The sequence below is a fragment of the Sus scrofa genome, chromosome 18 (genome assembly GCF_000003025.6).
Source record: "Sus scrofa isolate TJ Tabasco breed Duroc chromosome 18, Sscrofa11.1, whole genome shotgun sequence".
In the NCBI taxonomy this organism is placed as follows: Eukaryota; Metazoa; Chordata; class Mammalia; order Artiodactyla; family Suidae; genus Sus; species Sus scrofa.
In genome coordinates, this window is record NC_010460.4 from 42989663 (window position 1) to 43003547 (window position 13885).

Below are 13885 nucleotides of genomic sequence, written 5' to 3' on the forward strand. Positions count from 1 at the left end.
TTTTGGAGGATGCAATTCGATTCATAACAGAACAGGTTCACGAAGGATGCCAAAGCCTCCTGGGGGAAGGTCTCAGCATTTGGAACTTGCTTCTGGAGTCCACAGCCCTTTCTCTCCATTAAGCTTTCCCCACTCCCCTTAGGCCCCACCTGTCCCACCTGAAACTCAGGGGGGCCTAGAACTATGGCCACTTCACCCACCTTCACAGTCAATGGCTTTCAAGTTCATGATCCACTTTGTCACTTATCTTGGGCCATTGCTTTTCTCCTCCACTCAGTTGGGCCCTTTGGGTCATGAAAGAACTTATCTGTGCTTCCATTAATATGACAGCCAATAAGGCAAATCAGGTCCTTAACTAACTCAGATGCAAAGTGTGTAGCAGCTAACTTTGAAATCAGTTTCTAGATGATATTTATTTCAGGAGCATCTATGAATTTTAATTACTGCTCTCTCCTTGTTATCCAACAGCAGAGCTGGTGATCTGGGTAGTTCATCTGAATGGAACTCCTGGGATGCCGCCAGTGAGAGCCCTGTGTGTGACTCTGTGTGTAATTAGCAAACTGCTTGTCTGAGAGAGAGAGAGAAAGAGAGAGTGTGTGTATGTGTATGTGTCTGTGTGTGCAGGCACACATGCATGCTGATACCTGGGTCTGTTGTGACCCAAGGGTTAAGGGCTTGCCCAGGTGTTACATTATTCTATCTTCACAACTATATGCTTACATACGTATTTATGCTCCCATTTTACAGATGAGGAAACTGAGGCATAAACTGGTTAAACTTGGTACTTCCCTAAATTTGTAAGATGCAAAACAGAGATTCAGACCCATGTTTTCCCTGAAGCCAAATGACCTATCAGGTAAACTTCATCTCCCTGCACCACATTCCAAACAGAGCAACTAAAACTTAACCCTGATGGAGATGGAGACGATACTGTTCTACCTAAGACTTTTTTTTATCATTTTAGGGCCACACCCGTGGCATATGGACGTTCCCAGGCTAGGCGTCAAATCAGAGCTGCAGCTGCCAGCCTACACCACAGCCACAGCAATGGTAGATCCGAGCTGCATCTGTGACCTACACCACAGCTCACAGCAACGCCTGATCCTTAACCCACTGAGTGAGGCCAGGGATCGAACCTGCATCTTCATGGATAGTAGTTGGGTTCATTACCGCTGAGCTATGATGGGAACTCCCTAGGGAATTTTTTGAGGAGTTTGCTAAGCAGAGGGGGCAGTGTTGAGTGCAACTTAGGTTGAAAGCTGTTCCATTTTAACACAAGCTCATAAAATTTGTAAGCAACGCTCTGCCCGTCTTATATTAATAAAACTAAATAAATGTAGTGTTACCTACTTTTTACAAGATGCTTTTGAGAAAGTTGTTCCCTCAGCTGGTTTGCCCAAATACCCATCATGAGTTCAGTTAGCCACAAAAGCCAGGAGAACATTCTGTAGTTAGAAATTTCAGCTAAAAAATGAAAGGCCTCGTTTCCTTTTTTTTTTTTTTTTTTTTTGTCTTTTTAGGGCCGCACTTGCGGCATATGGAGGCTCCCAGGCTAGGGGTCCAATTGGAGCTGGAGCCGCCGGCCTACACCACAGCTCACAGCAACGCCGGGTCCTCAACCACTGAGCAGAGCCAGGGATCGAACCCACAACCTCATGGTTCGCAGTTGGATTCGTTTCAGCTGCGAACGGGAACTCCAGGCCTCGTTTCTGACACAGAACTTTATGGAAAGTGGTGGCCTCTGTGTCAGTATGTCGCATTAGCCCTTATGATCCTTAGAAACGGGTGGCTTAGACTGGTACTGGAACCATCGATGGACTTGGACAAGCAAATGACTGGAAGCATTCCCATTTATTAAAGTTTGTTGGGTACAAAGAAATGAATCTGCAGAGGGAACATCAATAAATAGAAAAGACACATGAAACACCAGGGGAGTCACAGATAACAGTGCCAGCGGGGAGATGCGAGGATGGTAGGGGCGCTGTGACTCGATGCCTCTGCATTGGAGATTGTGGGCCAGGGGCTAAGCCTTTGTCCTGTGGACACCACCAGAGTTGAGAGGGCAAGAAGGCAGTGATGGGTCTAGGGAAGAGATGCCAGATTCCTGGGATTTCTCCCTAATTGTGGTTTTTGGTTTCTGCTCATTCCTTTCCTCTGTCCTTGAATGATTTTATTTTGAATTTCCATCCCCGTGGCACAGAACATGAATGTGTAACTAACATCTCATCAAGGCAAGTAGTCTACTCTGAAGATGGACTGCCTTGGTCTGGTGCCTTCCTAATCACGATAATTAAAACCCTTGTAATTATTTTGTATAACCAGGAGGGAAGTGGAGTGGATAGTGTTATAGTAATGAAGTTCTGACCTTTTGGAAACCTTGCAGGACCAATCAAATGCATCAGCTTATGCCCACAGCTGATGAGCAGATACAATTTGGCATGATGTACTCCCCAGGGAAGGGAACTTGACCTTGCTCGCTGCTTCTGTCTGCAACGAGAAAGCACAACGTTGGAGGGCACCAGCTCCACCGTGGACAGCAGCTAGGTGGGTGTGGTCACATGTTTGCCAAAACCCTGCCAACCGTCTACCTTTTACAGATGGCTTGGTCCGGGCCTGATATCCATGAGATGTGAGTTGCATGGGCGGATTGTTTAGAAGGAAACTTATTTCGTCACTGCTCTTCCCAACCTCTCCCGCCCTGATTTCCTTTAATCTGCAGCTATTTTTGAGCACAACCCAGGGATCAGTCTGTTTCCTTCTATTTTCTCTCCTTCCTCTGCCACAGCTTTCCTTCTAAGAATGGGGAACCTCTGGAGCCAGCGAGGAAGCAGAAACACCCTGTGGGTCCTTTGCCCCTTCCAGAAAAAGGGTGTGTGAGAAGGGGTCACAGGTCACAGGCTGGGGCTAGTCGTGGCCCTTTCCACATTCAGGGCTGCCTGAGCTCGTGCGCTCCTTCCCCCGCAGAGGTGCTGCCGCAGGGGCCCAGGGGCCGGGGAACTCTCAGACCAGCTAGGGTGTCTCCGGCTCAGAAGGGAGCTGGCTTTGGCAGATATTTCGGAATATATTTCAGGGTTTCCAGGAAAACCCTGCAGGTGGGGGGCAGGGGGAAGACCTCTGCAATAAATAAGTAATTGCCTCTAATAGTGACTTACATAGGTTTCTCACTTGCGGGGCAAATACTGACATCTCCTGCAGCCCCCCTCACCCTGGCTGCCAGGGGGCACTGGGGACTTGGGAGGGACAGGAGGAGAGTTGCGGAGGCTGGGGCACAAGGGGCACTGTAAACAGTCAGAGCGTTGGCTACTTGTAAGATCTTTCGGCTCCAAAGGGGCCCTGGGGTGGGCCTTGCCTTTGCTTTGTGTTGTATTTATATTAGGCAGCAGAAGCAGCCCTGGACAGCAAGACGGAGGTGAGACGGGGCATCTCCTTCACCGGAGGCCGTGTGGCACTGTCACACCACTCTCGGCGAGCTGTGTCACCGTAAGGCATCACCTGGTGGGATTTTGCAGTCTGTGTGATGAGGATGTAAATTCATGCTAGTAAGAAGCCGTGGTGGATACCAGGTCTTTGGGAAACTACGGATCTTCTAAAAACAGTTCCGCATCTAGGGAGGGCCAGCCTGGGTGCTTATTTACAGCCATGGAATGGACTCCATGCGGTGGGGACAGGGTTTTCATCTGTGTTGACAGATGAATGCTAAGATGCATTTAAAAAAATGGAGAGGTGATGTGTGTGTGTTTTAAATTACTCAACTAAAAGTCGGCTATAATACTGATTTAAAGCCTGTGCGAACCGCGTATTTACAATGAATGATGCTCCATACTGAGCCTCTGTGAGAGCTGAATTACAGCCTGGGAAAGGTGAGGTCCGATGGCCTCTGGGGACACCCGCCCCGCCATGTGGACCCCCAGGTGGCTCACAGGATGTTGGCTTCATCTGTCTTCTCACCGCAGTGTCTTTAGAGAGATCTGTGGAAACACAGTGATTACCAGGTGGAGTCAGAAGACTCCGTGCATCAAATGACCCACCCGGGGCTGGACACCGCTGCTTTCCCTCACGCACAAAGGCTGCCAGGGCCTGGGGGTCCCATCCTATGCAGGCTGCTGGTCGTCACCCGGGGGCGGGGGTGGGGTGGGGTGTGGAAAAGAGATGGTAGTACAGCTCGTGGCAGGTGGGGACCTGATGCCACATAAACATTTAAGGGACTGGCGCCAGCAGACTCCCTTGACAGGAAGCTCAAGAGCAGCGAAGAAATGACGGTGATTCCGAGACAAGGCAACGGGAAGGAGCGGACCAGGCCTGCAGGTTCCCAGCTCAGGCCTCCCCCAGCCTGTTTGGGTCACTGGGGCCCTCTACTGCACCCCCAGAAGAGGAGCCCCCGGGGTGTCATTCACCATGGCTGGAACCCCACGCTTTCTCTGGGCGATGGCTTTTTGTCTCACTGAAGTGAAAATGGATGAAGATGTTGTCCGGCTAAACATAAAGATCTCCTCGGCTACGGGATGCCCAAGAGAGCCTTACAATCCCTCCTAGACTAGACGCTGATGGGCTTCAGGGACTCAGATGTGTGCTCGTCGCATCTGACGGTGAGGGTGAGTCCTGCCCTGGCAGCTCTTGCCAGCCAGGGAAAGGAAGCAGCGGTGGCCACGGAGTCAGAGGCCTTCGAGTGGGACCTAGAGTGAGTTCCTTAACCCCTCGGAGCTCCGTTTTCTCATATGGGAGAAATGGCATTAGAGGTATCTCTCCAGCTTCTATCACAGGGCTGCTAAAAGGATCAAATGAAATAACATCTGCAAGTTATCTGAACTATTTAAGGAGCTTCCTCACGTAGGGGCTGTTATTTTGGCTATTAGTGTATTTCTTCTGATCACAGGAATAGTGTCTTTATTGCAGGAAATTCAGAAATTGCAGAAATGCACCAGGAAGAACGTGAACATCAGCCGTCGCCTCGTGGGGTGCCTGCCTGCTAACCACTTTGTCTATCTTCTTCCTGTCTCTCTGCCTGTGCACACACGTCCCCTGACCTGCAAGCGTGCACCTAGTTTTGAGCCTACGACCACCTGAGAATGGTTATCGCAGTTCCTGGACCAGCTGTGATGAGAAGGAGGAGGGCGATTGTCTTCCTCCAAGGAACTCGTCCCAGCGTCCGGGAACCTGGTCCCTTCCTTCTCATGCATGTCCCTTTCCTTGAGGTCCCAGTGTAGTAGGCCACCCTTCTGTCCCATGGCACTCTGAAAACGGGAGGAGGCAGGGGTCGGCCAGAAGGCATGTTTTCGAAGACACAAAGGGCCTGTGAGATGAGAGCCTCTCGCGTGCAGTGCAAGACGTCAAATCTGCCCAGGTTAGCAAACGCCTTGTCCAGGTGGCCTCCTGTGAGCACGAGGGCCTTGCTTCAGAGACTGAATCATCACACAGGCATGGCTCTGGTCCCCCGACCCTCCCAGCCTTCCTGGAGCCGGCAGCACTTGAATGGCGGCTTAGGGTGGTCAATTAAATGGGCACGTGGGTGGGAAAGAAGCCGCAGGGTGCTGTGAGAAACATTCTGCAGGTGACGGAACACGAATTACATTCTATACACATCACAGAGCTCTTCTCTCCGGCTTCTTAAGCCACAGTAACGCGGGAAGGAGGATTCCCAAGGGGTCCGGTGGCCACAGCCACTTCTGTGCGTGATGGCAGAAAAGCTGCGCATCTTTGCTCTTCAGGTTGTGAAGCTGTGAGGGTTTCGTTCCAGCTGGAAACTAAGGCACCCTAAATGTTTGGGGAGGAAGCCCACCCTCAGCATTGCTGGGCTCCCTGAGGAGGGTTCCCGGGTTTACGCCCAGGGCCCCAGGGCCGTGTTACCTGCGCGTTTCTGCCTTTGATGTCGTCGCAGCTCTGCCCGGCCACCTCGGCGTGCAGCCAGGGCCCCGGCGTCCGGCCTGAAAGACACAGGAACCATCTCACCATCAGCGGGCCCAGGGCCAGCTGTGTGATACACAGAGAAACCCTGGCTAAACCAGCACTTAGGGCCACGGCAAGGGAACCAGGGGTAACGTGAGCCTGTCAACCTGAAACCCTCAGGCTCCTGGCCTGAGACTATGTGTTTCCACCCACTGCTCCCGAGTCACGGCTCGTGGATACAGAGGCACCACGTCCACTGTGCTGGGGGAAGGGAAAGTTATTAAGGCCTGTCATCTAGACGCAGGTGAGTTTCCTAGCTTTGAACGCACCACCATCTCCAGACTCATGTGTCCTGGTTCCATATGTGCCAGGCGCCAGGCTAGGGTTGCTTCAAAAAAAGAGGAAAAGTATATGCTGACATAATGCTGGCTCTGGTCCATAAGGATCCAGCTTGGTCTCTCAGACTTACTACGCTGAAATAGTATATGAGTTACATACACATATATTCTCATAATTAAGAATTCAAAGAATAGAGAAACGATAATACAGAAAAAAACTAAAGTGCTTCCCCTCTGCCTGCCCTTCTAATTCCAATTTTCTATTCCAGAGTTACCTTTGCTAAAAGTTTGGTATTTATTCTTCCAGATTTGTTTTTCTTTATGGCATTTACTTACGTAGATGTATACTGCAGGTGCATGGCTTGGTGGGTCTTGCCAAGTGTAAAATTTGCATTCCCAGGAATTCCCGAACTTTTCCTGTGAGTCAGGGAATCTGAGTGAGGTCCCTGCATCTCTTTCTCTGATGCCTTTGGTACAAGACTTTTCTGTCTGCTTTTGTCAGACTAGGGATTAAATAACCATGTCCCAAAGCCCTCCAGACAATTCAGGCTGCTCTGCTACTTACAAAGCAACATGCAAAGCAGAAATATTTATCACAGATTATTTATAATAGTGAAAAACTGGTAATAACTTGTATTCAGCAATGGTATTTAGGAAATCTAGGGTTACCATATAATGGAACACCAAGCAGCCATTCAAATGCCTACAAAGGCGCAAATAATTTAAGGTGATGGCTGAAACGTAGGAGAAAAAAGCAGGCTTGAAATGGTAAAAATAATATCAAGACTTTAACTATTTTATAAGTCCATTTAAAATGTAAACCACCCTATCAAATTACCCATGACATTTTTCACAGAACTAGAACAAACAATCCAAACATTTATATGGAACAACAAAAGACCCAGAATCGCCAAAGCAATCCTGAGAAACAAAAACCAGCAGGAGGCATAACTCTCCCAGACTTCAAGAAATACTACAAAGCCACAGTCATCAAAACAGTGTGGTACTGGTATCAAAACAGACAGACAGACCAATGGAACAGAATAGAGAACCCAGAAATAAACCCTGACACCTATGGTCAATTAATCTTTGACAAGGGAGGCAAGAACATAAAATGGGAAAAAGAAAGTCTATTCAGCAAGCATTGCTGGGAAACCTGGACAGCAACATGCAAAGCAATGAAACTAGAACACACCCTCACACCATGCACAAAAATAAACTCAAAATGGCTGAAAGACTTAAATATACGACAGGACACCATCAAACTCCTAGAAGAAAACATAGGCAAAACACTCTCTGACATCAACCTCATGAATATTTTCTCAGGTCAGTCTCCCAAAGCAATAGAAATTAGAGCAAAAATAAACCCATGGGACCTCATCAAACTGAAAAGCTTTTGCACAGCAAAGGAAACCAAACAGAAAACAAAAAGACAACTTTCAGAATGGGAGAAAATGGTTTCAAATGATGCAACCGACAAGGGCTTAATCTCTAGAATATATAAACAACTTATACAACCCAAAAGCAAAAAAGCCAATCAATCAATGGAAAAATGGGCAAAAGACCTGAATAGACATTTCTCCAAAGAAGATATACAGATGGCCAACAAACACATGAAAAAATGCTCAACATCGCTGATTATAAGAGAAATGCAAATCAAAACTACCATGAGATACCACCTCACACCAGTCAGAATGGCCATCATTAATAAATGCACAAATAACAAGTGCTGGAGGGGCTGTGGAGAAAAGGGAACCCTCCTGCACTGCTGGTGGGAATGTAAACTGGTACAGCCACTATGGAGAACAGTTTGGAGCTACCTTAGAAATCTAGACATAGAACTTCCATATGACCCCGCAATCCCACTCTTGGGCATCTATCCGGACAAAACTCTACTTAAAAGAGACACATGCACCCGCATGTTCATTGCAGCACTATTCACAATAGCCAGGACATGGAAACAACCCAAATGTCCATCGACAGATGATTGGATTTGGAAGCTGTAGTATATATACACAATGGAATACTACTCAGCCATAAAAAAGAATGACATAATTCCATTTGCAGCAACATGGATGGAACTAGAGAATCTCATACTGAGTGAAATGAGCCAGAAAGACAAAGACAAATACCATATGATACCACTTATAACTGGAATCTAATATCCAGCACAAATGAACATCTCAGAAAAGAAAATCATGGACTTGGAGAAAAGACTTGTGGCTGCCTGATGGGAGGAGGGGGAGGGAGTGGGAGGGATCGGGAGCTTGGGCTTATCAGACACAACTTAGAATAGATATACAAGGAGATCCTGCTGAATAGCATTGAGAACTTTGTCTAGATACTCATGTTGCAACAGAAGGAAGGGTGGGGAAAAAAAATGTAATTGTAATGTATACATGTAAGGATAACCTGACCTCCTTGCTGTACAGTGGGAAAATAAAAAAAATTAAAAAAAAATGTAAACCAGCTATGATGGAAAAAGTAAAAATCATTTAAAAAATTTAAAAGAACAGGAAGTGTTGTTAAGTCTAAAAATAAATAAAAATGCTTTTCAGAAGTCCTTCAAAAAATAATATACTAAATTTATTCCTTTTGGATTTGCTGGGTTTTTTTTTTTTTTTCAGAAAACTCTCTTTAAAATACTTTGAGTTTTCTACAATGAACATATAAGTCATCATCTTAAGACCCTGTTATGGTAAGATACAGTTTTTAAAATGAACTACTACACAGAAGGGTCTCTACAACTGACATAACATTGATCCAGTGGGTACTGTAATTTTCATTAAAATACTTTGAAAATTAATGAGTGCATCTGTTCTAGGAGCAATTTTTGGCGAATGGTACAGGGAGAGCTAGGTTTTTAGCCAGATTTATAACCAAGTAAAAAGTGACGAAACACTGATATACAGCCCCAGACCTAATTCCAGGGGACAGTTTGGCCTGGAAACCATTGTTCCTAGATTTAAGAAACTTTAGTCTACTACAGAGAAGCCTTCCTTTAGACCAAAGTTTCTATCTTTCTTTAAAATTTTTAGGGCCACACTCATGGCATATGGAAGTTCTGAGGCCAAGGACTGAATCCCAGCTGCAGCTGCGGCAACTCTGGCTCCTTTAACCACTGCACAGGCAGAGGATTGAGCCCGCTCTGCTGCAGCAACCCATATTCTTAACCCACTGTACCACAGTGGGAACTCCAGACCAAAGTTCCTTTCTTCTTTTCTTCTTCTCTCTCTCTCCTTTTTTTTTTTTTTTGGTCTTTAGGGCCACACTCAGGGCATATGGAAGTTCCCAGGCTAGGGGTCAAATCGGAGCTGCCGCTACCAGCCTACACCACAGCCCCACAGCCACAGCAATAGCAACTTGGGATCCAAGCCACATCTGCAGCCTACACCACAGCTCATGGCAACACCTGATCCTTAACCGAGTGAGGCCTGGGATCGAACCTCCATCTTCATGAATACTAGTTGGATTCGTTTCCACTGTGTCACAGTGGGAACTCCCCAGACCAAAGTTTCTTAACTTAGCTCTATTGACACTTGGGGCGGGATAGCTCTGTGTCGCAGGAGGCTGCCTGTGTGTTGTGGGCAGTTCCAGAGCATCCCTGGTCTCTACTCACTAGAAGCCAGAGCACATGTCCCAGACCATTTGTATCAATGAAAAACGTCTCCAGACAGTTACAAACATCCCCTGGAAGGATGAAATCCACCCCCACCCCCACCCCCCCCCGCCTGTGCAGAACCACTGGACAATGAAACAGCCCGCTCCAGAGGTAGGCTGTGCCCACTAGTTCTCACAAATCCAACTAGAAACAATAGCAGAGCTAAAGGAGAATTAATTTCTTCATAAAACAAAGGAAAGCTCTGCATCTTGCTGTAAGGGAAATCTCACTGCTGCTAGAAGTGGGTGGCTGAGAGTTGCCAGGGTTACTCAGGATGCTTTTAATCCAAATATCTCCTTAGAGGGTTTTCCCTCATGAGATGCCACCAGGATCTCTTAGAATTCACCAAGTGGAGCCTTTCTCCTTGAAATAGTTCCTCACATGGGCTGTTTTCCTATAGAAGAATATTTCAAATTCACTAAAATGGTGGTTTTCAAACTTTTGGCCAAACTTTTGGCACCAATGAGAAATATTTTTTTTTTTTCGGAGTTCCCATCATGGCTCAGTGGAAATGAATCTGACTCGGACTCAGAACCATGAGGACACAGGTTCCATCCCTGGCCTCGCTCAGTGGGTTAAGGATCCAGCATTGCCGTGAGCCTGTGGTGTAGGTTGCAGAAGGGCTCGGATCTGGCATTGCTGTGGCTGTGGTGTAGGCTGGCGGCTACAGCTCTGATTTGACCCCTAGCCTGGGAACCTCCATACACCGCAGGTGCAGCCCTAAAAAGACCAATATATATATATATATATATATATATATATATTTTTTTTTTTTTTTTTCATCTCCATCCAGTCACATGCACGCAGAGCAGCCGGAGTGATGGCAGCTGCTGCCTCCTCCTGGTGACCAGATGGCACCCCCTCCCCATCGCCCCGTCATTCACACGGCTGTGTGGCAGGAGTTGCTGGCTACAGAGCAGCCGGATATGAAAGACTTCTCTAAATTGTGGGACTTAAAGAAGAAAGCCTGTGCTTGGGCTAAAGGAGCAGGGGCCTGAGGGCCACACTGGCTTCCAACTTTATTTTTTGTCATTTGTAAACCAAGCCAGGGTTGTATCTTTTCCCAGACACAGAGATATGTGTGTCAAAAAAAGAAAAAAAAATCCTTTCTGTAGCCAACCAACAAGAGGCTGAATACTGTACAGCTTGGAAAACGTCCAGAAAGGGTTTACAGACTTGGCTGGTCATCAAAGCTGGTCCCTGAGAGCCCAGAAGTGCCCCCAGCCTTGGACGGCCACTCCCGGGGTCGGGCGAGAAGAAGAGCGGTTTCCTAGGAGAAGCAGCTCTACCCGTGGGCTCTGGGCCAAGTCCGTCTGTCTAGGGCAGGGTCCTCGAGGCAGGAGGTGGGGAGGCACGGGGTGGTGGTGGGGGGGTGCAGAGAACAGGGGATGCGGAACGGAGAGCCTCACCTCTCACCTCAGCCCCGGCTTTACCACCAGCAGGTCACCCTACTTCTGCCTGGGTCCCTTCAGCTTGCCGTGCAGGAGCTGAGCTGGGGGACCTTACAGGACACTCCCCGTTCTCACCCTGGAAACCTCTCACAGTCCTCTCACGAAAGAAAAAGACCCATTTCACGAGAAATGGCAGTTCTAGCACCTGCCAGAGCTAAGCCTTAGAAAGTGCACAGCTGGCCTGTCCTCTCCTTTCTCGCTGTCACTGCCCTAGTTGACACTGGTCTGAGGGACCCGCCTCCCCCATACAGAGAACTTACAGGGTCACCCTACAGACCTCGGGGCCTGCCTCGCTTCCCCTCCCTCCACAGGCCCTCAGACCAGGGGTGAGCGTCGTCTCTCCCCCAATTTGGAATTTTAAGGTCGGTTTTAATGATTACTAATAGCAATATATATTTATTATAGAATTCTTGGACAAAACAGTGAAGCAAAAGAAAAATAAAAATCCCTCGGCCTCCACCGTTGATACTAACCACTCTTAACGCGTTAGTGTCTGTATTTCTAGCCTGTTCTCTTTTATTTGGTCCACTTCTCCCTCTCCATATAAATTCATGAAGTAATTTCTCTTTAAAATTAAATTGAGGTTTTGTGTAATGCACTTTTAGTATCCTGGGGGGTTTTGTTCCGTTTTTTTACTTCTCAGGACAGTGTTATTAACCCCGTCCTGGGTCACTAAACACTCACCGGCACTGTTTTAATAGATGCGTAACCTTCCATCCTGTGAGCCTGCCCTAATTTATTTAACTCCATTGTTGGGGATTTGTGCTGAATTGCAAATTTCTTCTGTAAACGGTTTAGTCATGTCTATATGTGTGGATATGTTCATTGATGAACTCAACAAGTGTTTATCGGGTGTCTGTGTGCCTGGCCCCAGGCCAGGAGCTGAAGAGAGACCAGTGAATAAAAAATGGATGTTGGCCCTGCCCTCCAGGGCTTTTCACTGTACCGGGGGAGACAGACAGGGACACATAAATAGATAACATGTCAGGAGGTGATACGTGCTTTGAAGAAAATGATAAAGCAGCAGGAAGAGAATACACGTGATGGGATAGGAAGGGCTGCCCTTTTATCTGGAGTGGCCATCAGGGAAGCCCACGTGCAAGGGTGAGTCTCGGTGATAACCAGGTGTGGCTCAGACAAGGCGCCAGGGCAATGGTCCTTACTGCTCAGCTGCCCTCCACAAGGGGAAAAGAAAGACGCCAGCACCCACACTGCCTGCTGATTCTTTCAGTCCTGGGACATCTAACCCTTTGATTTTATGATGTGAACCACCCAGTACTGTTACAGTTACTGCAGGGCTTGGTGGAGACATTTCTCTGCTAATGGAAATAATCGCAGCTACGTTTGCTGTAAGTGTAACATAACTCTGTTTTAAAGGAGGACTTGGGCCACGATGAGAGACCACTTCGCACCCATCAAGAAGGCTACAAAACACTAAAAGCAGAAAATAACAAGTCTGGGTGAGGATGGGGAGAAACTGGAACCCTTGGGCACTCTTGGTAGGAACGTAAAGTGGAAACCAATACGGCATTTTCTCAAAAACTTAGAACTAGAATCCCACATCATCCAGCAATTCCATGTCTGGGTATAAACACAAAAGAGTTGAAAGCAAGGTCTCCAAGAGGTCGCCATACACTCGTGTACATAGCAGCATTCTTTACAACAGCCAAAGATGGAAGCAAACCCAAGTGTCTATTGATGGATGAATCAATAAACAAATTTGGTAAATACATACAACAGAATATTATTCGGCCTTAAAAAGGCAGGAAATTCTGGAGTTCCCGTCGTGGCACAGTGGTTAACGAATCCGACTAGGAACCATGAGGTTGCGGGTTCGGTCCCTGCCCTTGCTCAGCGGGTTAACGATCCGGCGTTGCCGTGAGCTGTGGTGTAGGTTGCAGATGCGGCTCGGATCCCGCGTTGCTGTGGCTCCGGCGTAGGCCGGTGGCTACAGCTCCGATTCAACCCCTGGCCTGGGAACCTCCATATGCCGCGGGAGCGGCCCAAGAAATAGCAACAACAACAACAAAGACAAAGACAAAAAAAAAAAAAAAAAAAAAAAAAAGGCAGGAAATTCTGACATATGCTAAACGTGAATGAATCTTGAGGACATTATGCTAAGCAAAATAAGCCAGTCTCAAAAAGCCAAATATACAGCATCATTCGACTTGTAGGAGGTACCAAGAGTCGTCAAACTCACAAAGCCACAGAGCCAGAGAGAAGAGTGGTTGCCAGGAGAGCGGGGGCGGGGAGAATGGGGCGTTGTTTAATGGGCACAGAGTTTCAGTTTTGCCAAGTGAGAGAGGTCTGGAAATGGGCTACACAACAATGGAGTGTGTTTAACTTACTGGACTGTACACTTGAAATTGGTTCAGATGGTAAATTTCACATTATGCATTTTTTTTCTTTTGGGGCCGACCCTCAGCATATGGAATTCCTGCACCAGAAATCAGATCCGAAACACAGTTGTGACTTAGGCCAGGCGGGTCCTTTAACCCACTGTGCCAAGCCAGGGATCAAACCTGTGTCTTTGGCACTGCAGAGATGCCACC

General features: G+C 47.4%; 1 protein-coding gene across 1 annotated transcript in view; it reads right to left on the reverse strand.

The window, feature by feature from the left end:
* Window positions 1833–13885, reverse strand: part of WIPF3 (WAS/WASL interacting protein family member 3) — a 33683-nt gene continuing 21630 nt past the window's right edge. The window contains 2 exon segments of the mRNA XM_021078574.1: window positions 1833–3968; window positions 5845–5921. Coding sequence (XP_020934233.1) covers window positions 3945–3968; window positions 5845–5921 — 101 coding nt within the window. The 3' untranslated portion in view covers window positions 1833–3944.